Source organism: Rhopalosiphum padi, chromosome 1 (genome assembly GCF_020882245.1).
Source record: "Rhopalosiphum padi isolate XX-2018 chromosome 1, ASM2088224v1, whole genome shotgun sequence".
In the NCBI taxonomy this organism is placed as follows: domain Eukaryota; kingdom Metazoa; phylum Arthropoda; class Insecta; order Hemiptera; family Aphididae; genus Rhopalosiphum; species Rhopalosiphum padi.
The window spans coordinates 57,851,798-57,878,173 of NC_083597.1; the positions used below are offsets into that span (position 1 = coordinate 57,851,798).

Here is a 26,376-nt window from a genome sequence, read left to right on the forward strand (position 1 = left end):
AACAGAAAATATTGATACCATGCCTTGGTTTGGCTAACACAATAGTGTATTATAAATTATAATATAATATATACACTATAAATATTATAATTGTTTAGTTTATTACAAAATGAATAAATATTCAAATTAAGTATTTCACAAATAAATAAATATTTATTGGTAACATTTGCACAAAATTAACATATAATATTAAAAATATAACAGTAATAACATTTTTATTTTTATGTTCCATTTTCCCATTATTTGTTCATATTTTTGGGTAGTTCTAATCATCGATGAGGAATGGGCTGTCCAAAACACCATCACCAGCATGAACACCACCCTCATTGCACGATGTCAGTTTTGTGCGCATCATATGTCCCACTTGTTTGTTGATCAATATTTCATCACCGTCACTAAAATATTTGATTCAAATAAATAAAAGAAAAAAAGTACTACCATAACCAAAGTACAGTATGTTAGCTAAAATCCCCTTTTCCTAGTTACCCTTATATTTGGAATTCGATAAAACTCATATTGTACCAACTTGCCATTACCAACTAAAGGTACAGAATTATTACAATTATTACTAAAATTCAACACAATAATTAGATTTTTATTTGTACTATTTGTAATAATTTTAATTTTTATCAGCTGTATTAATAATAAAGAAGTTACTGTGTTATACACGTATACCTAGTGTTTTAAATTAAATTTGTAAATTGTGTTAGTTATGATTTGTTTATAATAAATAAATTTAAGTGTCCATAACTTTTAATGAATATAACTGATTTAAACCTTATTTCTTTACAATAACAGTAAAATTAATTTAAACTATAATCTTTTTATATTAGCGGATATCTATTTAATAAGGTCAATATAGGTTAATTTTTTTTTTTAATTAAATTAATACTATCTACTTATCATATAATACTGTAATATATGTTATAATTAATTTTATTAACAATTTTAAAACAGTTAATCAGCTTATAACTAATGTTCCTCTTCCTTCATAAAATGAATATATCATATTATATTCTTGTTTATACATTATGTATGACTATATGAGTAATATGACATAGAAAGTTACACACCATAATATGATACCAAAGATACCCATCTCAGATACAACTTCGCACAGAGCTGAGTTTTTCTCAAAATCCTGGTTAGGTCTAATTAGGTAATTTTTTTGAACGGGAGGATTTATTTTGTCCATCAAAATCCAAGCTGATCGTTCTTTGCTTTTCATGCAGCTCATAAGTTTCTATAAAATATATAATATATAAATAATGCAAGTATTTAAGTATTTATTAATTAAATAATATTAGAAATATTAGGTACTTTTCTTATATCTTCTCCGTACAAATTGTTGCCTCCGCCTTCTCTTTGTGGTTTCAACACGAACCGATCCGGCGCATCTAAAGCCATTTTGATGGCTTTGTCTCCATTTTCATCCTAAAAATATGGTATAAAAATAATTCATCCACTAACCAAAACTGTCTTATGGACAACAATTATCACTCACCAAGTCAAGGGCATACAATCCCGTGAACACTTTTCGGATTTCGGCAACTTTTTGAGGGTCTTTAACAAAACGTTCTAGCGTTCCTGGAGTCGCCAAAGCTTGTTGTACCTGAAATAAACAGGATATATGACTGAATATCATTTAATATGTGAGAAAATAGTAACAACTTATGGCGGCGTTCGACGCATAATTCTATCATTATTTTAATCACACAAAATTAAAAGCAAACTACCAAATTTGTGGGTGTTTGTAATTTAAATAATTCTATAATTCTAGACCAGATGACAATACATAACTCGTTTCAAACTTCGGAATTCACATTTTATTAACGTACTTTTTTAGTTCCCGCCAAATGATATTGAATATTTGGGCATTTGATAGCTGTTGAACGTTCAATCATCAAACGTGCGGACCATTCGGCCTCGCCGAAATAATGATTAGGCGAATAACCGGCCCTGTAGTACACAACAGCGACTTTTTTCCCTTGGCTAAAAATAAAATATTTATTATTATATTATATTAACCTGTGGACGCTATTTATTAACAGGTCCATGTATCATTTTTATCGATTTACACAAATAGGCCTTTAGAATCAGATAGCGTTGCTTCATTAGACATCTGTGTCAGCGTTTTGACGATGACTTTAACTTCTGGTCTTTGGCGAGCTATTTCGAATTGGTGAAAACGTTGGTCGCAGATGTTCATTGGTTGATTTTCAATAATTACCAAGATAGCTGAACTAAAACGTTTTAAAAAATGTATAATAATATTAATAATTATATTATTATCGTTATTCATCACCTGCTATTATTCAATTAGTGTATAATAGGTGTAAAAAAATCAAACCGGTTTCTGCCCGGGATTTAAATATATTTTAATTTTTAGATTAATTATATCTAACAATTCACATACTCTTTTTCGTTGAACAGTTCCCAAGCTTTAATAATCGCTGAAGTCAGACCTTGTAATGCATTATTTTCGGGTAACTGAAAAATCGAAAACAAATCAATAAAAAAACAAGTACTACTACACATAGGAACAACGCAATGTAATCGTGTTATACGCAGACGACGGGCAGAATTAAGTACATTTGCATAAGTTTAATAAAATAATGCTTACCACGTTCAATTTATCCAACATTCCCAACTGTTGAAATACAAACCTATAAAAAAATAAAAAAATAATTTTTACATTTACGGATGGTATAATCCTATAATGTACGAGTTACTTTTGGTATATATATTGTATTATTATAATGTTCTTCGTGGTATAGATAGTTTATCGATCTGACATTAGACCTCTGTCCTTGATCAAGTTTACAATTTCGCGGCTTAGAAGAAAGAACAAAAAAAGTATCTAAGAGGCGTTAATATATACTTTACAATATATTAAATAAGTATCTCGAATAGATGCGCGTACTTATATCTATATTATTATAAAATATGCGGAGTCAATAAATATAAAAACATAATGTATTATAAATTATAATCAATATCTACACTTATAACTTAAAGATATGAAAATATATAATACATATAGCCGGCAAAGATGCGTAATATTATATTGTTATGGATCCGCTTTATGTCAGTATAGACCAAACGAATTTTTTTGCAACTGCTGGTAATTGTTATGTACCTGTGAGTTGGGGCTGAAGATGTCAAACCGCCAAAGCTCGAAGCGATCGTGTTCATTTCCACTTGTTTCACGGAGGTAGAATTGCAAACGTCCAACAAGTAGTCGGATCTCAATAATCCCAGACACCGCGACTGTAAAGCACCACACATCAACACAAATACACTACGTGTATCTTTCTACAGAAGAGTCATCAAAACCCCGCGCAGATTTACACAAATTATATGATTTATGTTTTTTTACCATCCATCCAACAAGCATTTTAAAAATAAAAAGATCCCTTTAAAAGTTTTTAAGAGTAACCAATTGTGCATGAGTGTACACAATACATACGGATGTATGCTAGTATTAGGCAATAGCTAATAAAATTAGATTAAATAGCCAAAAACAGTATCGATACCAATATATTGTTGTATTATAATTATATATATTATTATAATATAGGGTATGCGCTGCGAGGACGTTTTCTATGATATCTTTTTTTCGGTAAAGAACGGAAGTTTCATAATATTTATGTTAAAAATACGGATACGATGATACTAGAGCTAATAGAGTTGATGGTGACTACACGTGAGAAGTGACAAAATATTGTCAACACATCTTTTAATGTAGAAACAAAACATTGTATACTGCAATCGTACATTTTAAATTACTAAATCTTTAATCGTTGGGAATTTATAATAATTTAATGAATATTGGAGAGACGTTTAACTGTTTAAGTAATTGATAGGTACAATCTAAACTTAGAGAATATGTAAAATAAAAAAATAATTATGTCGTACCCCTACTATAGTCTATAACAGTGTTTCCCAACCGGTGGTCCGCGGTACCTTTCTTAGTTTTCTATTAAAAATTATTTTTTTTTTTTTGAACAGCGAAAAATATTTTATTTTACCGTAATATACGGTTATCTTATCGTTGTTTCTGCCGACGACCGATAAGTATTTTCCACTTTTATAAGTGTGTAGGTATCAGAGTAATAAATTATACTATTATCGCGAACGATAATGATCATTTTTCAATAAATTTTGTGTATTCTTGTTAATGAGCAAAAAAAAAAAAAAAGTCTTCCTAGTTTGTGTAAAATTGAGGTGGTCCGCGACCTATAAAATATTGTGGAAGTGGTCCGTGGTGGTAAAAAGGTTGGGAAACACTGGTCTATAATATAAGGTTATAACGGATCTTTAACCGATTAGACCAAATTTTCGAAGATCTAAATACTGAAATATATTTAAGCTATTACCAGAATATATGAAATGAACACTAACACAACGTATGTAAATACTAAATACTAATTAATAATTAGTAATTATGTTAAATCTACGCTTTTGAAGGGGAAGCAGTATAAAAACAATTAAAAAGCCAACAATAAGAAGCGTAAAAAAAAACTAAGAAACGTTCAGTTCAAGCAAAGATCAGCTGTTAATAGGTGCTAGCCTAGGAGTAATCATAAGTTTACAAAATGTAAGTATAATTAAGAATGTAGATGCAAGTTATCTACTTGAGATACTTGAGTACTTGACAAAAGTAAAAAAAAAATAAGACACAGTTGAATAAATTCTGTAGACTATAGGTAGTTCTGATTTAAATCATACGTCTCATTTATATTATAGAATATGCTTAGTTAGGTATATATTCATAATGATATAAAATTTGTCACTTCTCCACAACGCCATTGTTATTCCTTCTACAAACGATACGGCAGAAAACAAAAATGAGCAGTGACGTAAATACGGGAATGTAGATAATCAATTTAAAATCGTAAAAAAAATTGGAGTACTACTCTAATGTTCAGTAAGTGTCGAGTGGTATTGGATTATAGGTAGAGACAGTCCGTTAGCCAAATGGTATCACTAAGTACATTTCATGATAAATATATGTTTTTAATTTGTTATAAAAGTAATTTATTTTACCATTAGTACTACGATAGCTTTATTTAATTTTTAAAAAAACATCGGATTTATTTTATTATTAATATTTAATTATTTTGATAATGTATATGTATACCAAATTATATCATGAGTATATTGTACCACCTTACCATAAAACAGACAAAACAGGGTGAACAGATTCATATCATTCATGGTATTAATAGCTAATATCTTAAAATTAATGATCTGCATAATTTGAAAATTTCAAAAGTTCATAATAAACGTACAACTTTAAAGTACCCACAAATAATATTTTTAAATTATGATAAAATAATTTATATCATTAATCATTGTTTAAATAAGTAATTTTGACCAAATTTGAAATTCAAATTCATAAAAAAAAATGTACATAATATGTATTTTCAATATTTGTATACACATATAAAAATAACTCGCATGTGATTTTTATTAAATTTAAACCCAACGAATAATTGTTAATTAAAATTTATAGGAAAAAAAATAAAAATAAATTAAAAAGTTCAAAGTCCATAGTTAACTTTAAAAGAGTCAAAATATTTAGAAAATTATATTACATGTAGAAAATACTAACATAAACATTTTGTGAAAACTCAAGTATCTATGATTATTCATTTTTGAATTTTAACAAAATAAAGAAATACATTTTATCAAAAACTAGTTTAATAAAAAAATTCCCGTTTTTCTTTAAGAAAAGTACATGAAAATTTTTACTTTTGACCCCCTTTCAAAAATTAGATCCAATTTTTCAACAGAAATTCCCCTTAAGTTATTAATAGAACTATTTAAGTATTTTTACTATTCTACTTCTCCAAAAGGTGAAGACACCCGGTGTAAAATTGTTATGTTGTTATTAAAATAAATTTTTTTTATTAAAATAGAACTTTTAAAATCTGTAGCAAAGTATGTACAATAAGGGCCAGTTGTACAGTCTTCAATTAAAGTTAATCATAGTTTAATCGGCCAAATTAGGCCGGTTAAAAAATCTGTTATCAGTGATTAAGCGTAATCGGAGTTTAATCGGAGACGGTACAACTGGCCCTAAGAGAATAAGATAAATGTGATGGAGAATATGTACATGATAATAATATTTATGAGGAGAGAGCTGGGATGCTGTCCAATGACAGAACCCTCAAAAATAAATTGAAAAGTTGTAAACGAATCCTCAAGAAAAATAATTGTTATAATACATATTATATAATATTTTATAATAGTAATTACTAATTAGTAACACAAAGTGTTTAGTTTTCATTTGTTAATATAGCAAGCAATTTTATATACATACTTTTCGATAATAAAACAATAAATCAACTAAGATTCACTATAAATAAATTATTAAATAACAGTACAATTTAATTATCAGCTATTTCATTATTACTGATATTTTTATATCAAATTGATTTTAACTTGTATAAAAAAAAATATTATTTATGATTTTTCAACATTAGGTTAAGTTAACTAAAATAACCTAAATCTACTTAGTATTTTAACTAAATCAACGAAAAGAGAATTAAATCTATTAATTCTTTGTAATTTTCTTCAAATACATTAAAAATATATCAAGAACTTTAATGTTTAAAGAAAAATTAAAATAAATTTGTGTTATGCTTAAAATAGTTCAATAATTAAATTTTTATAAATAAAAATAATTAAAATTATTGGTGCTTATTAAAATTTGAAAACTTATAAATCTTAATGACATTTCACAATAATTTATACTAATTTAAATATAGCTAATCAAATGTATTAGTAAAAAAAAGATTAATACTATAAGAGTATAAAATATTAACTTAAGTTATAAATTTAATAAATGCAAAATAGTAAAAATTAAGATTGAATATTATTAAATTCACTGCAGGTACGAATATATAGATGAAGTTATAGAAGCTGAATGCTATTATAAAGCTAAGCATATTATACAATGCGTTTGAAGATTATAGATTATAAAATATAATAAAATAAAATTTGTATGCGTGCATCCTGTTTATGCACATACTCGCAAAACATTAATTGTTAGCACGCAAATTTTAAAAAGGACTGTGACAAGCTTGAGCATAATCTTACAATCTGTTTGCAAACTAAATTTTAAAACAAATCAGTAAATCAATATATTTTTTTTTTAATATATAATTGAAAATTGTATCATATTTATAATGTATAACTTGTATATTTGTTTTTTCTTAAGTAGATTCTTAATTATTTAAAACATAATTTTAATAGTGCTCAAAATATAAATAGTACCTACTAAATAATTTGACATTTATGCATTTATATACATTTTATAGTATTTTTCCTACATAAATCATATAAATTGTATGTAATCTATTAATTATACAATTTCAAAAGTAAACAATTCTAAACAAAATTTAAAAAAATAATTATTGAGTAATAAATTTTCCCATTCATTTAACAAATTCCTGGCCTTATTTTATCACAAAAAATAAAATCAAGAGGACGCTACACCTAGAATGAAACATATACAATGTTATAAAACTACAACAAAAATCTAAATTTATCAGGACACATCATTTTATATGAAATATTTGAAATAAATTAGATATTAATGTTCACCTTATTGGTTATAAAATTGTTTGTTACAACTTATAAGTACTCATGGAAGGAATTAAGGTCTGGGTCAACTGGGCCCAGGCTAATTGGCTGGTATTAATGTATACATTTGCTAAGAATATATTATTTTAAATGTAATAAAATAAATTAGGTATAAATACGAAAAATAATTGAGAAATTAATTGTACGTAATAAATAGAAGAGTTTAAATGTTTAAAATATATTTAGTATCTGTATTTCATATGTAAGATTTGTAAAGTGATACAATTTTAGATTTATAAGTTTAAAACATTTATAATTACTTATGTTATACATTTGTATTGCAATAAAAAACATTGGTGTCTCCTATCGCCCTTCACCCTTTCCTTTGGATATGATTGGTGTAAAATGACTCACATGAGTCGCCCAGTCTAATGAAAATGTTTAGTTCTGCCTATATAAGTACTTATAATTTATTATATTAAACTTATACATTTTTATGTTTGTTTTATATTTTTTACGCAATCCACATTCATATGAAAAAGTATTTTAAGTATCAGATTGTTATATGTATTAATTTATTTTTATATAAAAAAATTAAATAAAGTAAAAAACTGTGTGCAAATTAGGTTGTTAATTTTTGGACACTTACCTATGCGCAAACAGTCTATTAGTTTACAGGCAAAATTGTAAGAATATGCACAAACGAGTTATGCCCCATTGTATAATTTATATTTATTATTAACTGTATAATAATTGATTTAATATGATGAATACATATTCTAAAAAAATTTATCTTTATCGTTATATTGTCAGAACATACAAAAGTTATTTAAATTAAAAGGAGCATAAACTAATCAGTATCTGATACTTGATAAAGACAAAGGTCTGATGTATATACAACAACAAAAAAGATTTGGGTCCAGATATATAGAAAGTTAGGTGTGTTTAATCCTGACCTGTGAATGTCCCCGGAAACGATACCAAGCCAACCAAATCCGCTAGCAATTGTGTTCATTTCAACTTGTTTGATGCGATCATCGCTTGCTTCCTTTTCCTGCATGATGTCTGAGCGCAATATTCCCAGGCTCAAGCGCTTGAAAAATCATACGTGATAAGCATATATGTATATCCCCAATAAGATGAAATGTTATAATTTTTTAGCATCTCCAAAAAAAATGCTAATAATTATAATGAATTTTAGTCTTTTATAATGATGTGATTATTATCACTAACTGAATAATGGATTTTCCTATTTATAATTATTTAAATTACAAACACAAGTACATTTACATTACATTCTATTTTTTATTAGTAATCTTTTCATAAAACCTTTAACTCAAGCTATTAGTGTCATAAGCATATACTAAAATTTATTTAAGTATGAATCATGTAATATCTAAATTATTAGGCTGTTATTTAAATATTATATTGTTATAATTTAAAACATTTTTATTAAATGTATTACAAAAATCCAAGACCAGTCCATAAGGGTAGTCAGTGATTATTTGCAAGAGATATCTTACCATCTGCTTACCCCCTTCACCCTGGGGATAAAGCCTTTCCTATGTATAATATGTATTATTATCTACGATATTGATAAAAGAATAAAACTTCTAACAGTAACCACATATAAACATTTCATGTGCATGAGCATGAGCATTGTGCACGTACACATCCTGCCCCACCAAAGTGCATATTTATGGTACAGTTTTATTAGATTGGGACTTTGTCTTGCATACTATTCAAAATGCTTGTTGAATGTAAAAATATAGGTATATCTATTAAATAAAAAGTGAAAAATGTATGACATGCTTTATAAAAATTAGAAACTTACCTGCGTAAAACCTTCATTCCTTGTAGTTTCATATAATTTAAATAAATTACGTGTAAATTCATCAACTTCTATTGTTCTAAAAATTAAATTAAATTTTTACCAACTGTTTAATGACATATAAAAATGTATAATACTTTTCTAGACATGAATATAAAAATTCATGATCATTAGATACTCGATGTGTAAGCTCATTCAGCGCTGGTTGTATTGCAACTGCTTTTTGGAATTCAGATCGTGGAAAAACTGATGGTAATAGTGTAAATGGTACCACGGTTAAAGAATCATACGAGAATTGTGTCTTTGACCTCATACCACCTCCTAAAAATATTTGTTAATTAATAACATGTTTATAAAAAATTGTAAATATTATAACTACCATGCATGATGGTCCAATCTTTAACCTTCTGTACAAGATCTTGAAAATCATTTTCACCCAAATTAATTGGAAGTGATATACATGGATTTAAATTTGCTGCCATTTTATGATGTATTGATGTGCGCTCACAGTTTTGAATCTAAATAATACAACTTTTATGAAACTATTAATTTAATAATGAATGGTAAAATAAATGTATAAAATATTACATAATAGAGTTTATTTATATTAAGCCAAAAAATATGATTTCAACTACATTTGAAAAACATATACATAATATATTGTAGGATTGTAGCAATTTTATATAGTTCAAAACTAATAGGGGAATTTATATACCCATTTTTATAAATATTAAAGAGTAAAAATTAAAATGGTAAATAAACGATATTATACTTAAATGGTAAACATTTAGCAATGACTCGACTATTGTAATAGTATTGTACAAAAAATAAAAAATAAATTAATAAAAAATTTTCACCTTGTTCAATGCACAATAATGATGTTAATTATAATTTAGTTTATATTTACATTTAATAAAAATTTATTAGAGGTTACTAACAAATAACTACACAACATTAATTTCAATTATTTTAACTTGAACTATTTAACTTGAAAAAAACTGTATGACAAATATTTCAGTTTTACAAATTAATGATAAATGGTATGATTCTTACTAATTTCTTGTTTAAAAATGTTTGTAATCTTAACTACCTACTTAAATATTATCTCTAATTTGTGAAGAAAAAAAACAAGTCAGGTCAGTCAGATTAAATAATACAAATGTGTCTTTTTAAAGTATTTTAATAGTCTAGGACTAGTAGAACTCAAGAGCTATAAATTATACATTATATAATAATAATATCCACCAACTCACCCACACCTAAAACGAGTTATCACAATGAATATGTTTCTGTATATGAATGTATACAAACATACAAATTGGTGGTATGAAGTCCTTTTGAGTCTTATTACCTAAACCTAAAGTCTTCTGCTTAATTTTAACTTTGTTTTTATTCTAAATCTATTATTTTAATATTTTATTAATATTAATTATGTAAAAACAAATTTTACAACAAATAAAATATATAATATTTGTTAAAACGTAAAAGTAAAATTGAAATTATTTGGAAATATTTAAAGCTTTAGCGCCGAGCGGCCGAGCTCCTAACTAGCTAGTAGCTACTTCATTTTATACTTACTACTACTCCCTACCACGGATATAGATACTATCTATAATCTATATCCGTGCTCCCTACTCCGTAATACGTAAATTAGCATGTCTTATCGCTATCTGATAAGCATTATTATTTAATACTTATTTTTTAACTGTTTTCACTAACCTAGCCGATATATTGATGGCACAGACCCTAGAGTAACTTTCCTATGAGTATTACCGACGGTGATTAGTATTACCATTCACCAGCATGAATTAAGATATCTTAATCTTAAATCGTGGTGAACATACATAATGTTCATAGATGGTGCTAGTGACATGCAGTAGCGTGGTGAACGACATTTGTTTAATGCAATTGCTTAGCCCTCGACATTTATGTTGAGCTTAAAATTTAAAATTAAAATTTATGTGGATGAATGACGAATGTATAGTTAATTAACATAATATTTTTTTATATTAAATTGTTGGTGACCTATGTCCTATGGGCTATGAGGCTATGACTTATAATGAAAATTTTAAATTACCATATATTTTTAGAATATATATTATGTTGTAGGGATATTGTTGGTGGGTCATTATTTAAATAGGTACCTATACTTTGCCTAGGATTTGAAATATGCTCGCCACGCCATTGGACTGGCATGTCGAAGATATAGTGTCTTTATCAATTATCAAGATTCAAGGCACTCTACTACTCCATAGTACTTTCTAGGCGAAAACTGTTTCTTCTTTTTTAGGTCTGTGTCTCACTAAAAATCGGTAGATGTCCAGAATTCTGAGATGCATGTATAATCATTATGTACATGTATATAGTTAGAGCACCCCGTGGAAATCCTATTCTCCGATTAGCTTATCTCTAATTCTAACGAGATAAAAAAAAATGAATTATCAGTTATCCATCCGTTTAAGGTTTAACATTATATTATTCCGTTTTCTATACCAATTGCTAATTGTCCAGAAACAATTAATACCTATTACAATAAAACTTAATTCTGTTGCTACTAAAATAAAAAAAATAGTTCAATACACAAAGAATACAGCATTAACTAAAAACAATTAATCTATTCACTAAATACACAAATCCAAGAATTAAAGGCTTTAAATCATGATCCACACAATTTGGGACTTTGGGTGCGTTGTTATTACAGGCCACACATACAAAACTCAACATAAGTACAATGTGTCAATGAAAAATAGAAGTTTCGAAAAAGGAAGTACCAAATATGTCGCCAGAGGCGACGATAGAGTTTCTGAATAAAATAAAAGTCAAAAATTGGAGTCGATCAAAAATGCCAAATTATTAACAAGATGAATAATTTTTACGTAAATTAAAAACTTAAAATCATCAAAAAAAGACGATTAGGCATTTTAATAATACACAAACAAAAAAACCTTACTAAATATTGAATTATTTGGAGTAGGTAATACGAAATTTATTTTTTAAAAATCAAAACGATAAAAAAATTTTACTTTTTTCAATTTAATAATAATAATTTGCATAATTTCTGGTTTAATTACGTATGTTGGTTGATAGGGTAATTAAATAGCTTTTTTTTTTTTTTAAATATGGTAAAATGTTTAAAAGTTTTGGAGAAACTTGCGTGGTTTTTGTTTGAAAAAAGTTAAATTGTCCACAATTTAAAAAATAAAAAATTTAAACCCCCTCTTCAAAAGATATTTCTTCATCATTTTAGGTATATATAGATTATAGATTATAAATGCACGATACACAATATTACTGGCACTTAATATTATGTTAATAATATAATAGTCAATGAATTACTTATGTAAAAATTGTTTAAAAAAACGATCATCACGTAAAACAATGTCCTTCGAGAAAATGTGCTATAATAGCCTATAAACTATAGTCTATATACAATATACTTTTACATCAAGATAAAGAAACGAGCTTTGTAGAAATACTAATGAGTAATGACAAATGGTAACACTTTAAAAGATATGCTTTAATAGTTGGGCATATAGCAAATGTCAATACCAATAATGGCGATAATCTCACACTGTTGGTAACAGCAATAGTAATAAGTTATTACTAATAACTAATAACTAATAAATGTCTGAAAGCTCCACTGGCAGACAGAAACATGAGCAGTCATTTCTGGATAACGGCTCGCAAAATAATTTCATTACGAATAATTTGATAAATAAATTAGGATTTAACAAACGTGAAAAGATATAAATATTCCGATATGTGGAATAAATGAATACAAAAATAATACACAGCATAAAAATAGCCGCAGTTAGGCAGTCCTTAAATAATTCTTATTATACTTAGCGACTATCGAGTTTTTATTACTGTTTTTAGTGTTATCAAAAATAATAGGTTCATTCACAGAGTATAAAAATACATTACTGCAAACCCCTATCATATAATGTAAGCATTCTCGACAACGTTAACGTGACTGACCGTTCAATTAATTATCTGGACAATATCGAAGTTCTTATCGGAGGAGATACGTACTGGAATTAATATGTAGAGAGCAACTCGTTTGCATACATTTTTTACTTAACATTTTTTACCTGAACATTTACGACTCATTTGCGCACAACGTAACCCGTTTTAAAACTAAAAACGGACGACTCATTTGCGCAGAACATAAACAGTGAGTAAACACATATTTTGTATTTTAAAATTTAGACTTACCTAAAGTAATTGAATTATTAGTACAGATTATCAATTTTCGAATATTCTATAATAGCAATATAAGTTTATCTTATAATAAAAATATATCTTTAGGCTTTAGCAGAAGACTAGAAGAGTACTAAACCTAGGTGTATCAAAAATAATCGTCGTGTATTAAACTATTAAACATATAGTTATTTAGATATTGCTAGGTTTCAAACTTTTAAACAGTTGTTCGCCGACAAGCGGTATTATAACTAGGTAAGTACTTCTAACAGTTCTAACTAGGTATATGGTATCCAAGTTTGTATTGTTTCGTGGTTGTAATGTTTTTGAAACGCGCCAAGGTTAAAAATGTATAAATATAGATACCTAGCTATAAATTTAGTGATTATCGAACTTTAAAAATCTGATGATACAAATAGGTGTGCAATCGAGTTGTACTTTTATTATTTAAACCTAAAATATGTGTGCGCAAACAAGTTGTTTTTTACTACACGAACGAATCGTACAAAAGGTAAACGTGCGCAAACAAGTCGAGTCGTAATCAATAAACCTAAGTCGATTAAATCAGAGGGCGATTGTAAACTCTCCTGCAGTGTCTACTCCAGTAGGTACTACTAATATAATTTTAAAAATGTCGTCGAGGGCTATAAATGCTATAATTATAGTAAAAATATAAATAAAATGAAAAATTATAAAATAAATCGAATACATTTTAAAATTTCGTTAAAAAAAAAAAATAATAATAATATAAATCAATGCCTTTAAATACTATGAGCCTAGACATACCTATTATCAAAATAAAAATAAATACAAAATATAATTTAATATATTGTAAAATAAAAACATTTAAATTTAATTTTTATAATACTATAAACATAGGTACAGATTTCAAAAAACTTACGGTATTTATTTTTTGGTCTTTATATTAGTCTATTATTTTTTGTGATAATATGGTTTTTTCTTTACTTTTGGTATGACTGTTTACTTATTTTATTTTGTTTATAGCAACTTTGGAGTTAAATGCATTTTTAAAAATCGGGAGAGTTTACTAGTTTACCACCGCCCGCGGTGATACTATATAGTTGGTAAAATATTATTGCAAAATTGATGCCAAGAAAAAAATTGGATGAGACAGTTCAGTTCCTTCACACACACAATTTGAATGGGAAAACTATAATTTGCTTAAATGAGCTCAATTAATTTAATATACCTACCTCATTGGTTGGAATCTGATAATGGAGAATGCATCAAAATACATGTGTTTGCAGATGCATCTTAGAAAGCATACAGTCCACGATAGATACGGCGGATAGTATCATTAAATCTCAATTAGGGAGTACAAAATAGTGTATCGCGCCAGTTAAAGTATCTACCTAACCGTCATAATTAACCAATAGGTACTAAAGCTATGTGCGGCGCTACTTTTATCATGAATAGTGCACTAATACCTACTCTTAGAATTAATATATTACAAAGACTCGTCACCAGTAACGGCCAACGGGTAATTTACCAACATTTTGAGTCGATCGGACGAGTAGGTGTGCTTTGAAAATTGTGGTATACCTATAGTTTATGTAGGTTCGTTTATATCAAAATGCAGCAACCGTCGAAATTCCGCGACTCAAAAATCTTATATACACTTATATATGTGTATTCGTGTGTTTCGCAACAAATAAGGCATTATATTTACGAGAAGAGCTTGTACGCGATTTAAGCACTAATACATTTCTTGCCACTTTAAAAAGATTTATATTTCGCTGTGGTATGTGAAAAAAATTGTAATCAGATAACGCGGTCACATGTTTCTCAGGCGCAAACATCAAAATTAATGAATTAAAACAGTTAATATTCCGTTTGGAGAATTGGAAATTTGAACGGGTGTACGACCATTAAAGTCACATTCACAAATTAACGAAATGATTTGGCATTTTTTCCTCCGCGAACACCGCATATAGCATCTGAAAAACTAATACCTATACGAGTTATACAATTGTCAATTGATTGACTACCTATTCTATATTCTATTCTTAAATCAATGGTTATACCTACATAATATTGGTACAAATTTAAGCATGTTAAACTCTTAACCACTTATCCCGTTAACTACTAAACCTCTAGACTTATATCATATCTATCCTAACTCCTGGCTATTTTTAATAGGAGACTCGTAGTATCGTTACTAGAACGAGATAGGTATAAATTATTTGACCAAAAACTCTTTTCACGGTTGCAAATATTACACAACAAATTTGGAGACATTAGAGCTTTGAATACTTATAAGTTAACTTTAGGAGCGTATATCCAATGGAAAAAATCTAATGGTCCCGCAATAAAAATTGGTTCAATAGTATTAATAAAGGATACTAATTTACTTCTGCTAAATGGTACCTGGGCCCAGTGCAACACGATTGTGCACTTTTCTTTGTTGCGACTCAACGTCTCAACTTATAACAACACAATTGGCCGCCAAATGATATATCATAATATATGTATATATAATTTTCATACTCTTGCATTCAATAACTAATTATTAGTTCAAATAACAATTTTCCTTCCTAATTGCAAACTTAGGCCTGACAAGACAACAAATTATATTTTTTTTTTCAAAATGATACAAGTGAACATAAGTTTTTATACCATATTTTGACAATTTTATCATTTTAACTGATCATCGATTCGATGTAAGGCACTTAGGCAATAATTTATAGATCCTAAATAAAGATACTACTCTATCTACTAAGCGATATCGGTGTTGGATATTGGTATCCATGCTTCATTGTCAATTCGTAATTCGTATTGTGTATACAATGAACGTGTCACACGTGTAATAGGCGTAATAGTATAAAGTATTTAAGTGTATAGAGAATTAACTATTAAAATGGACTTGAAAATTCAAAGACATTACTGACTGAGAAAGATGAGGCGTGCATAATGCTGATAAACATAAATACAGGGAATTCAAAACACTGGAAAAATGTGGTAATATCCGATACCGATGTACATGTAAAAATTGTTATGATAGTCTGCTTGTTAATGATAGTGTTTCAATAGTTATTATTATATTAATATGCTTAATAAATAATAATAATAATCATGAGGTTATTGCTAATAATATCATTGGTAGGAAAATTATTGAAATTATTATTAATGCGAAAATGGTTTATTAGCTAGGCCAAATAAAATAATTTGAGCCAAATTTCAAAACAGAGAAAAATATATCGTATACTTGTGCATTCTGATTTAAGATTATGGAGGAAAAGTATGTATGTATGATTTCCATTGTAAATGTATGACAAAAATTTCAAAAAATTTAGAAGAACCAAAAGTTCAAGTATTTGATAGGCTCGAAAATAATAAAAGTAATACTGGGGATGAGTTATTTTCTCACATGGAAACAATTCCAAGTCTAGTAATGTTTACTTGTGCATTGTGCTACTAATCTCGAAATATTAAGTCTATGTTCTCATACATTTGCATTTGCTGATAGGATGTTTTCACATTCTCCCAAATATTATAAACAATTTTTTATTATTTATGTATTGCTAAATGTTTTTTATATTCCTAGTGTTTTGTTTTTTAATTTCAAAATCAACTCAAGTCTCAAACATGTGGCTTACAATTATTGTAAAATTGTGTTTGATATTTACTGGTATAAATGTACAATTATTAATCAACTTTTTGTTTCGATTTTGAAAAATGGGCACGTTGTTGAAGACATTTTTCCAAAATGAAGAATTTTAATATTTAGGTTTAATTTAAATCAAAGTTGATTTATACAAATCTAATAAGGTAGTCGAATATTTAATGAATATAGATCAAGTGCTGAATTGGTTATTTGGCTAAAAAAAATATTTGCTTTAGGATTTTTACCAATCAAATTAGTAGAAAATGTTCCCACGTATAACTTTGGATTTTTATTGAAGTATTATGTGAATTAACTTAGTATAAAACTATTAAAACTACAAGGTAAAAATCAACTTATTCCTGATATGAGGTGGCGTAGACTTGTATTAATAAGTCTTTTAAAGTAAAGTATTTAACTTAATATGAGACATTTATTGTTAAGAATAAGTTAATTTACTTTATAGTTTTATATTATACTGTAACCTTGGTTATGCGATTATACTTTTGAAGACTATACAGTCTGTACTTCAACTTTCAAGGTTAACCTTAACCTTGTATTCAATATTAAAGTTATCCAACGTAGTTAATAATATCTCGATTTCTTCAAATTTAATGTAATATTTAAGCTAAGATTTTTGTAGCTAATGCCCAACGGTCTAAGTTGCCGAATAATTATTATTTATTAATAATAAAAAAAAACTGTACGAATTAGAACGTAGGTACAGTTTAAATTAATTGGGGTATAATGTATATTATAATAATTAAATATTCAATAATTGTATCTATTGATATAGAACCACGAGATTAACTATAATGATGTACAATTTGAGTTATTTAATTTTCATTTTATAGTTTTTAGTATGATAAATGAATAAATAAATAATAGTATATTATTTGTTCGTAACTTATTATTTTGTTATTGTGTTTTTAACATTTAAATGCATTCTATGTTGTTATGCTTAATATCCATAACATATTTAATTTGTTATGGCTGTACATAATATAATAATAATAAAATTGTTATAGGGCTTTTTAGTTCGTTTAAATATAACACATATTATAAATAATATAATTAAATAAGGACAAAATATTAGCTCTAGTAATAAAATAAAATAAATTGGTACTCAAAATTTGTTTGTAAAACGAAAATTTAATTAATTTAATTACAAAATAATCAATATTTTTTTCGTACGTTAGGTAGATACTCGCTGTATAGTCGCTAGACTAGTGTTCGTGTTGTTACACTGTTACAGCACCGTTACACACGTTATACGCGTTTCTCGAAATGCTTAAAACTTGTCCCTATAATGATGTACACGGGTTGGCTACCCCTGGTCTAACCTAACTGATCAATGTTCAAATGTTCAATAAAAACAATATTTATCACTCAGATTTTAGTGTATACTGTATAGTGTATAATTTTGTTATTCATTATTTGACTTGGGTGTCAACAAATAAGTTGTTAACCGAACTTTGTGATATATGCGTAGAAATATTTGTATTCAGTCAACAATTCATTACTCACGATTGACGTAGTGAAAAGGAATGATATAATGTAACAGTTGATCGATTCGACTTTATTACATTATTTACATTTATATTTATCGTTGTAGGCATTTAGATACTTACAGATTGGACATTCAACATGGGTATGAGTTTTATATTTTTACAATAAATAATTGCAAACATCGTAGTTCTACTATTACCATATAATATATCACCAAGTGATAGTTGAATATGTGTAGGTTTGATACAAAGACAAATTGTTGTAAAATAATGTTATAATATCGTTTCCGGCAGTATTTTATATTATTTAGTTATTGGTTTATATATATAAATGGTTATCGCTTACAATATGATCGGTCAAGTGGCAGCCAAACTATCTTATTTAGTATTGTTTGCGCGTCCGTCGTCACGTAGGTACTCGGTACTCACCTAGCCGGGTTTAAAATCTTTAAGCTAACGTATCTTATTTATTTATCGGATAAATAATAAATTGTTATTTAAATGATTCAGTATGTTTTTCGATTGTTGATCACTATTTGAAACGTAAAAGCACAAACTATACGAATTACGAGTGACTAGTACCAACTCGGTATAAGCGTCTACACATATTATAGTATTATACTCGTACATAAACCTACAATCACAGACACGAATGAACTACCTAAGTACCCACCTACGTAACCACGTATAATTTTAATAATACTATCACCGTTTAAAATAGGTACATATTATGTTGAAACTGATAAAACATTAATTACGTGTACGAATAAGAAATAATTTAAACAAATTAATCACTACACCATCTACATCTAAAGTTTGTTTTGACATTCGTTATTTTTATCGCTTTAACTTATCTGCATCGTACGTTTTTACTTTTTAGGTCAATAACGACTTTTATAAAAAAATTTAAGGAAATAGTATTAAAACCATAAAAAAAAAATGAGTAGAAAACGATTAAAAAGTAAGTATATTAATGTACTTGTCACACAACGCGCTAATAATAATAAATAGATATCATTTTGTCGACTGATACGAATAAAATATCATGAATATTATGTTTATTCACTTTATTCCCTGGGTAGCTGATCAGGATCCTGATTTCTGGCATATTAAGATATTAATGTTATCTACAGAGTGATACTTTTAACGGCAATACACAAACAATTCTCTAAGCATATATACAATTAAAAAATATCTCATATTTTAAATAAAAAAACCTTGAAAATTAATCACTATATTTTATTAATGATACAATTTATTACAATAATTATTACCTCTTAAAATCAAAAATTAGAAGTTAAAATTTCAACTTCATTAGTACATTGGTTCCTAAAAAGCGGGGTCAAACATTGTAGAACTTGTGAAAAATTTCGTTTTAAATTATACAGAAAATGGTTATTATTAAAAACGAAAACAAATTCAATTGAAATGTCTAGAAAGATTTGCTGATTTCAGTCGAGTGAATCGTCCTGTATATACACAGATAATATCTTATCATAATGTGATGTGGGCCATGCGCGGGTGCTTAGCGCTTGTCGTCTTTATTGGCAAATGTCTATGTCTCCTTGGCAACAGACTTACATTGCCAGCATTGCCTGTTGCTGAATAGTTTTGATATTTGTCTTAAATATTTCTGATGGGCGTCTATTTTCTTCGGTTTTGAGAATAATATAGGTATTTCCCCTCAATCAATCGATCTTTTTTTAAATATATTCTGATTATCAGTCTATATTTTTAACATAAAAAAGTACCCATCTAACTTAAATTAATTGTCATATTTATATAAATAACAAGGTATTACACTATTTATATCTTTTCAGTTACTACAGAGTTAGAGAATAATAAAATTGAAGAAGGAGTTACATTAAATAACATGACTGAACAAAATCGCAACAAGACACAGTCCAAAAATTTCAATCATGTGGGTGCATATTCGTCATTGTATACAATATGTCAGGTTGGTATTTTTTAAAATCAATTATTAATAGATAAACCTTTTTTTTTACTATGAAATTTCTGTTTTAGATAGTTGGATTATTACTTATACTTTCTGTATTTTATTGGATTCTCAATTTCCGAGGAGGATTTGGGTTTACTGAAGCCAAAATCATATTCAACTGGCACCCACTTTTAATGACAATTGGTTTTATTTATTTATTTGCAAATTGTAAGTTTTAATTAATTACTGAAATGAGAAAAATTTAACTTTTCTAGTATTAGCATGCTTCAGGATTATCGTTAATTTGCTATAAAGAGTATTAAACACAATTTTAATATTCCTTACTAGCTTTAATTATAGAACCTAAATTTATTGATTGAAATTTTACTCTTGTAAATAAGTACATTGTACAGTGATTACTCATGTTGATGTATCAATTGGTATTCCTTTTTGATACCAGATCTACGGGATCTAACTACCTATACAGAAGGGTATTTTTATCAACATCCATTATTTAATTTAAAAAATGTCTGCATAATTCTAAATTATTATAAACAACCTTTTTGAAAATGAAAAATGGTGAAGCTATAATTTTTTTATCACTATATAACTTTTTAAAGTTTTTACTCCTTTGAATGACAACTACACGTTATTTAATTCAAGCAAAATATTTTTATGCATAAAAATCAAATTTAAAGTATGTGGTTAACTCATAATAATAATAGTTTAGATCAGTGGTTTTCAACCAATGGGTCGCGACCCATTTTTGGGTCGCGATAAGTCTTGTTTCTAAAATAAAAATTATAGAAGGTAAAAAAATATTTTTTTAATTATTAAACTTAGACAATGAATAAATGAAAATACAGTTTAAAAAATATTTAATAGTACTACTGCAAAGCATTAACTAATTTTAGCTTTTTTACAAAGCTTACGTGGGTCACAAAAAATGTAGGCCTAAAAAAGTGGGTCGCGAGTCTAAAAAGGTTGAAGACCACTGATTTAGATGAGCGAAATAATCAAGAATAAAAAGGTACACTTCATAATATTGGTTCATTACTTTGTTTATCTAAACAATTATTTGATAAAAATTTAATATTTATGATTCGAAAATTTCAAAATAAAATTCTGCCATTAAAAACTAACAGTTATATTATTATTATATTATTCATGATGGTAAAATTAAAAAAAAAAATAAGTACATTATTTTTCTATTTTTCAAAAATGTTTTTGTTATACTTCAAATCATGTGTACATCAATTCATAAAAAGCCTATTGTTTACTTTATTTAGTCTTAAATTTATTATAAATTCTCAAATAAAAACTTTTCAGATATTATATTTGACTGTATACCTACATGTAATTAATTCTGAAAATTATTTATTGAAAACATTATCTTTTTTTTTAGCTATTCTTCATTATCGAACATTCCGCAATTATAATAAACGAGATTTGAAAAATCAACATGCTATTATACATGGTTGTGTAATTGTTCTTGTACTACTTGCTGGCTGGGCCTCTTATGCTTCACATATTTATAGTGATCCTCCAATACCAAATTTCTATTCTTTACACAGTTGGTTGGGTATTGTTACTATTTCAATGTTCCTCTCTCAGGTTAGTTAAGTTTTATTTATTTTAAGTACCTATTATGAATTTGGTTAAAATTCAATTTATTAAATATATTTATTTATTGTCTGTATACATTATATTAATATTTTAGTTTATAAGTGGGTTCGTATCCTTCATGTATCCTGGAATAGCTGCCCAATATAAGGAAGCTGTAATGCCTTATCACATTTTCTTTGGAATTTTCAATTTTATACTGGCAGTTGCTACTTCAGTTCTTGGATTCGGCGAAAAATTAATTTTTGCTTTGTGCGTATTTAAGTGATAAAAATGTAAAATATATATTACTGATTATGAATGTTTTGTTAATTTAGGGATAAAGACTATAAGAATTACCCAAAAGAAGGAATATTTGGCAATTTTTTGGGCTTACTGAGTGTTATATACTGTGGATTAGTTGTGTATCTGGTAACGAAACCAGAATATAAGAGAGAACCTAAACCTGAAGACGGTGTGTTGTTAACTGGAGCCTTAGAATAACAGATATCCTATTTATATTTATTTAGTAACAAGTAATAATATAATTTATTTACAAAAAAAATAAGGTAATATTATTTTTCCATGGCTTATGTTCTATTATTAAGTTAATCTAATTTTGCTTTTGTTTAATTATATTTTTTAAATTTTATATTGGAATAATTTTTTTCAAGCATTTATTTAAACCCACAGTTTTATTTTTATTTATGCATTTTTTTATTTTCATTATACAAAATTAAAATATTAAATTTCTTTATAAATACAAATTTTATAAACAATATTATTATTATTATTATTATTTTTTAAGTATAATTAAAAAATTACTGAAATGTATTTTTTCTATTTACAACTATTTGGATAACTATAATATCATTACATAATTAAAGTTATAATATCAACCAATATTTTTCAAATTATTGTAATATAAACTATTGTATTCATCTATTCTTTTCAGCAAACATGTTGAATATCTATTTAATATTTTTTTTTTAAATGGGTAATACCAAAAATATGTATTCATTATAATATAACAAATACAAATTAAAAAATAAATGTGTATATATTTAGGGTACAAATGTACAAAAGAATAATTTGTGGTTATAGATTTGGTACATTTAAGAAAACTCATCTTTATAGGCAAGACACATTATTTTAAAAAGTTGTTTGTTACAAGAATATTTTTAAAAACACTGAAGTAATTAATGGGTAGGTTTATACATTTTTTTTAAAAAAGAAGAGGGACTCTATCCATTAATCTACTACATAGGGGACTTGTGCACTCCCAAAAATAAAAACATTTTTCTATTTTTTTTAACACGTTGACTGCCACATGGCCACCGGCGGTCATTCAATTGGTATTTGTTTTAGGCCAAGAATATTTTTCAATGTATTCTAAATTTGTATACCCAAATATTTGAAAAAATAGAAAAATTAAAAAAAACGTATTATATCAACAAAAAAATTGTAATAATTCCCGCTACGCCACGGTCCTTATTTTAGTGCATTATTGTAGCGCCATAGAAAAGTTAATAATATAAAACCAAATGCATTTATGGTCACCGGCGGTCATATGGCGTGGTAGTAATGATGAACTATGGGCGCCGGCGGTCACAAATGCATAAAATTTGAGAATTACAGATGACCGCCGGCGGCCATATGGCAGTCAACGTGTTAAGTAAATATTTTCAATAATTAAAATATTTTATACTCAACTGTATATTGAGAAAAATAAGAACCTATTATTATGTTCTTAACTATTCGTGAGCTCTACACTTTTTGTGCACCCTCAAATACATTGGTCTAGTTGCATCTATGACTCTGTCCCTCTCAATTCAAGCACTGAATGATTGAATTTATATACCTAAGTAATAATACAAGATATAACCATACAAGTATTATTTGTAAATTGTATATTTAATTAATTGTTAAATTAATTTATTATTATACATTATTATTCAATTTTATGTATAACCATATGCACAATTTGAATTAAATTTAGGGGGGTACTAGATAAAAATTGACCAAAGTGACCGGTGGATGACTTTGTCCCCCACACCCCTTTTCTACAACACCATTCATACATCTTCGTTATAATTACATTACCTTATTAATAATTTATAATAAAATAAAATTCTGATCGGTATGTATTATTATTATGAAGATAAAAAGTCTTAGAACCAAATCTATATCTATACTTAAGACATAATATTATAAATCATATTTCATAGATTATAACCAGGGCTCGGACTTGTAGCACTTAAAATCATTAAAATAAGCGCTTAAAAACATCATTATAAGAACTCAAATAAGCATTTAAAAAACTTAAATTTTAATAAAATATTTAATCAAAAAGTAACTTTTTTACATGATAAAGTAGGTACTAAATATAATTTTTAACTGTGCTAAAATAATAATAATATAATTAAAGATTACAAAACATATTGAAACAAAATGATTATGAAAAGTTTCTAACAAAAAAATAAAAAAAAATAAATAAATAAATCTATATTATAAAAAACTCAAATTTTACTTTAGAGACATTTTGTCTTATGGTTTATAGATTTTCCTAGGGGTTTTCAGAAAAAACTAGAAATAAGCATCTTTTTAAAAAATCTTTAAAAAACGCATAAAAAATACTTTTAAATTTCATAATTGAATGTGTTGCAACATGACATAAACGTCCATAGCACTCTGCTACATTTTAAGTTAATCCATAAAAATAAGCAAATGCTTTAAGTCCCGAGCCCTGGTTAACCAATACATTTTGGAAGTGCTAATATGGAATTTGAGGGTGCTAAGCGCCTATGTGTATTACTGGTTTATGGATTAGGATTATGGATTATACGTTTATTATATTTCACTATTTGCACAATTTTACAAATGTTTTTAAAAATTACTAAGTAGAGATTTTCTATTGACGTCATTATTGTGCTCACGCATGTGATGTACCTATTTAATTCTACTGTTTACCTAATTTTACTTATTAGGTTAACAGCTGACTAAAAAATTACAATATTTTACAAATAGAGATTGTTTGAAAATCGTAGTTAATTCAAAATAAAAGGTGGGGAAGTAGGTATCGTTGTGCTCTATAGATAGCACCCGGCTACTCTGAGTAGGTCACTATAATGGATGTGTTAAATTTGAATGCATTGACAGGTATCATTGTATACGAAAAACGATTCTGAATGGAGATGATTTGTCACTTTGTCAGTCTAGGATAATTAGTAGATAATATTATATTATTACACCTATATTTAAATTGTAATATATTTTTTTTTTTTTGATACAAGTAATTTATTTTTATCAACTACTGGTGAAAGTTTCAAGTTTCTACGACTTGTACTTTTTGAATAACAACAAATATTTTAAATCGTTTTAGGATATATCGTTATTTTACGAGATTTCGTAAAAAATAAATTTCATACGCTCTTAAAATTTTTTCTATATTGACGCTTGAATTTTTTGTACAGTTATCTGAACAAAAAAATTATGGAGAACCTTGTATTGGGGTTTTTAACCTTAAGCATAAATCACAAAAATGTTATGAATTTTCAACTTCAAAATTCCTTGCAATTTTTCACGATTTTGACATATTTTGTAAACATTTGAACTTTAAATGCGTATAAACAAAAATTGTGACTAACGATTTTTGATTTTTTTGTATTACGATAAGTACAACTTATAATAAAACTTCTATTAAATTTTAAAGATTTTTTGGAATGCCAAATTTTATTATTAGAATTTAAAAAAAAACTAGAAAAATCGAAAATTTCAATTGTTTATGAATAGCTTAAAAATTTAATCGATTTTGTCAAAAACTGGTTATGCGTAAAAATTCCCGTTTTTCTGTTCCTTTTTTTAGGGTTTTTACTTTTGACCCCCAAAGTACCAACTAGATTCATTTTCCTTTTCAGAGAGGGGCTGAAGTCAAAAATTAACGGACTATTACTATTTACTACTCCAAAACGTGATGTCAGACACAAAAATAAAAATAAAAGTACACATAATTATAATTGTAAAATCAATACATTCATCACTCCGTTTAGAATCTAAAATTAATTTGTTATTAATTACAAAT

At 26.9% G+C, this 26,376-nt stretch overlaps 2 protein-coding genes across 9 annotated transcripts; one reads left to right on the forward strand and one right to left on the reverse strand.

Moving 5' to 3' along the window:
- Positions 1-126: 126 nt before the first annotated feature.
- Positions 127-19,392, reverse strand: LOC132923431 (glutathione synthetase-like). 5 transcript variants are annotated; one of them, XM_060987429.1, is made up of 13 exons: positions 19,101-19,392; positions 9,804-9,942; positions 9,562-9,745; positions 9,428-9,503; positions 8,550-8,686; positions 2,624-2,666; positions 2,417-2,490; positions 2,079-2,243; positions 1,839-1,992; positions 1,505-1,612; positions 1,321-1,434; positions 1,074-1,243; positions 127-395 (listed from the first exon to the last, which is right to left on the reverse strand). In XM_060987429.1, the coding sequence occupies exons 2-13, from the start codon at positions 9,904-9,906 to the stop codon at positions 266-268; spliced, it is 1,458 nt and encodes a 485-aa protein (XP_060843412.1). In that variant the 5' UTR covers positions 9,907-9,942; positions 19,101-19,392; the 3' UTR covers positions 127-265. The 5 variants fall into 5 exon arrangements, with proteins under 5 accessions (XP_060843412.1, XP_060843420.1, XP_060843404.1 ...); XM_060987437.1 differs by lacking the exon at positions 19,101-19,392 and adding an exon at positions 10,684-10,982; XM_060987421.1 differs by lacking the exon at positions 19,101-19,392 and adding an exon at positions 10,678-10,982.
- Positions 18,616-23,240, forward strand: LOC132923461 (uncharacterized). 4 transcript variants are annotated; one of them, XM_060987472.1, is made up of 6 exons: positions 18,616-18,897; positions 20,575-20,711; positions 20,780-20,921; positions 22,099-22,307; positions 22,414-22,568; positions 22,634-23,240. In XM_060987472.1, the coding sequence occupies exons 1-6, from the start codon at positions 18,894-18,896 to the stop codon at positions 22,797-22,799; spliced, it is 813 nt and encodes a 270-aa protein (XP_060843455.1). In that variant the 5' UTR covers positions 18,616-18,893; the 3' UTR covers positions 22,800-23,240. The 4 variants fall into 4 exon arrangements, with proteins under 4 accessions (XP_060843455.1, XP_060843446.1, XP_060843465.1 ...); XM_060987463.1 differs by lacking the exon at positions 18,616-18,897 and adding an exon at positions 19,570-19,715; XM_060987482.1 differs by lacking the exon at positions 18,616-18,897 and adding an exon at positions 20,268-20,428.
- The last annotated feature ends 3,136 nt before the right edge of the window (positions 23,241-26,376 follow it).

What these genes read in the sequence shown, in the direction of transcription:
- LOC132923461 (XM_060987463.1), top strand. Translation starts at nt 19,694, where the DNA reads ATGAGTAGAAAACGATTAAAAA. An exon ending in CATTGTATACAATATGTCAG is followed by an intron (nt 20,712 to 20,779) that starts GTTGGTATTTTT and finishes TTTCTGTTTTAG; the next exon opens with ATAGTTGGATTATTACTTAT. An exon ending in TATTTATTTATTTGCAAATT is followed by an intron (nt 20,922 to 22,098) that starts GTAAGTTTTAAT and finishes CTTTTTTTTTAG; the next exon opens with CTATTCTTCATTATCGAACA.
- LOC132923431 (XM_060987429.1), bottom strand. Translation starts at nt 9,906, where the DNA reads ATGGCAGCAAATTTAAATCCATGTATATCACTTCCAATTAATTTGGGT. An exon ending in AGATTGGACCATCATGCATG is followed by an intron (nt 9,746 to 9,803) that starts GTAGTTATAATA and finishes AAATATTTTTAG; the next exon opens with GAGGTGGTATGAGGTCAAAG. An exon ending in GATTGTATGCCCTTGACTTG is followed by an intron (nt 1,435 to 1,504) that starts GTGAGTGATAAT and finishes CCATATTTTTAG; the next exon opens with GATGAAAATGGAGACAAAGC.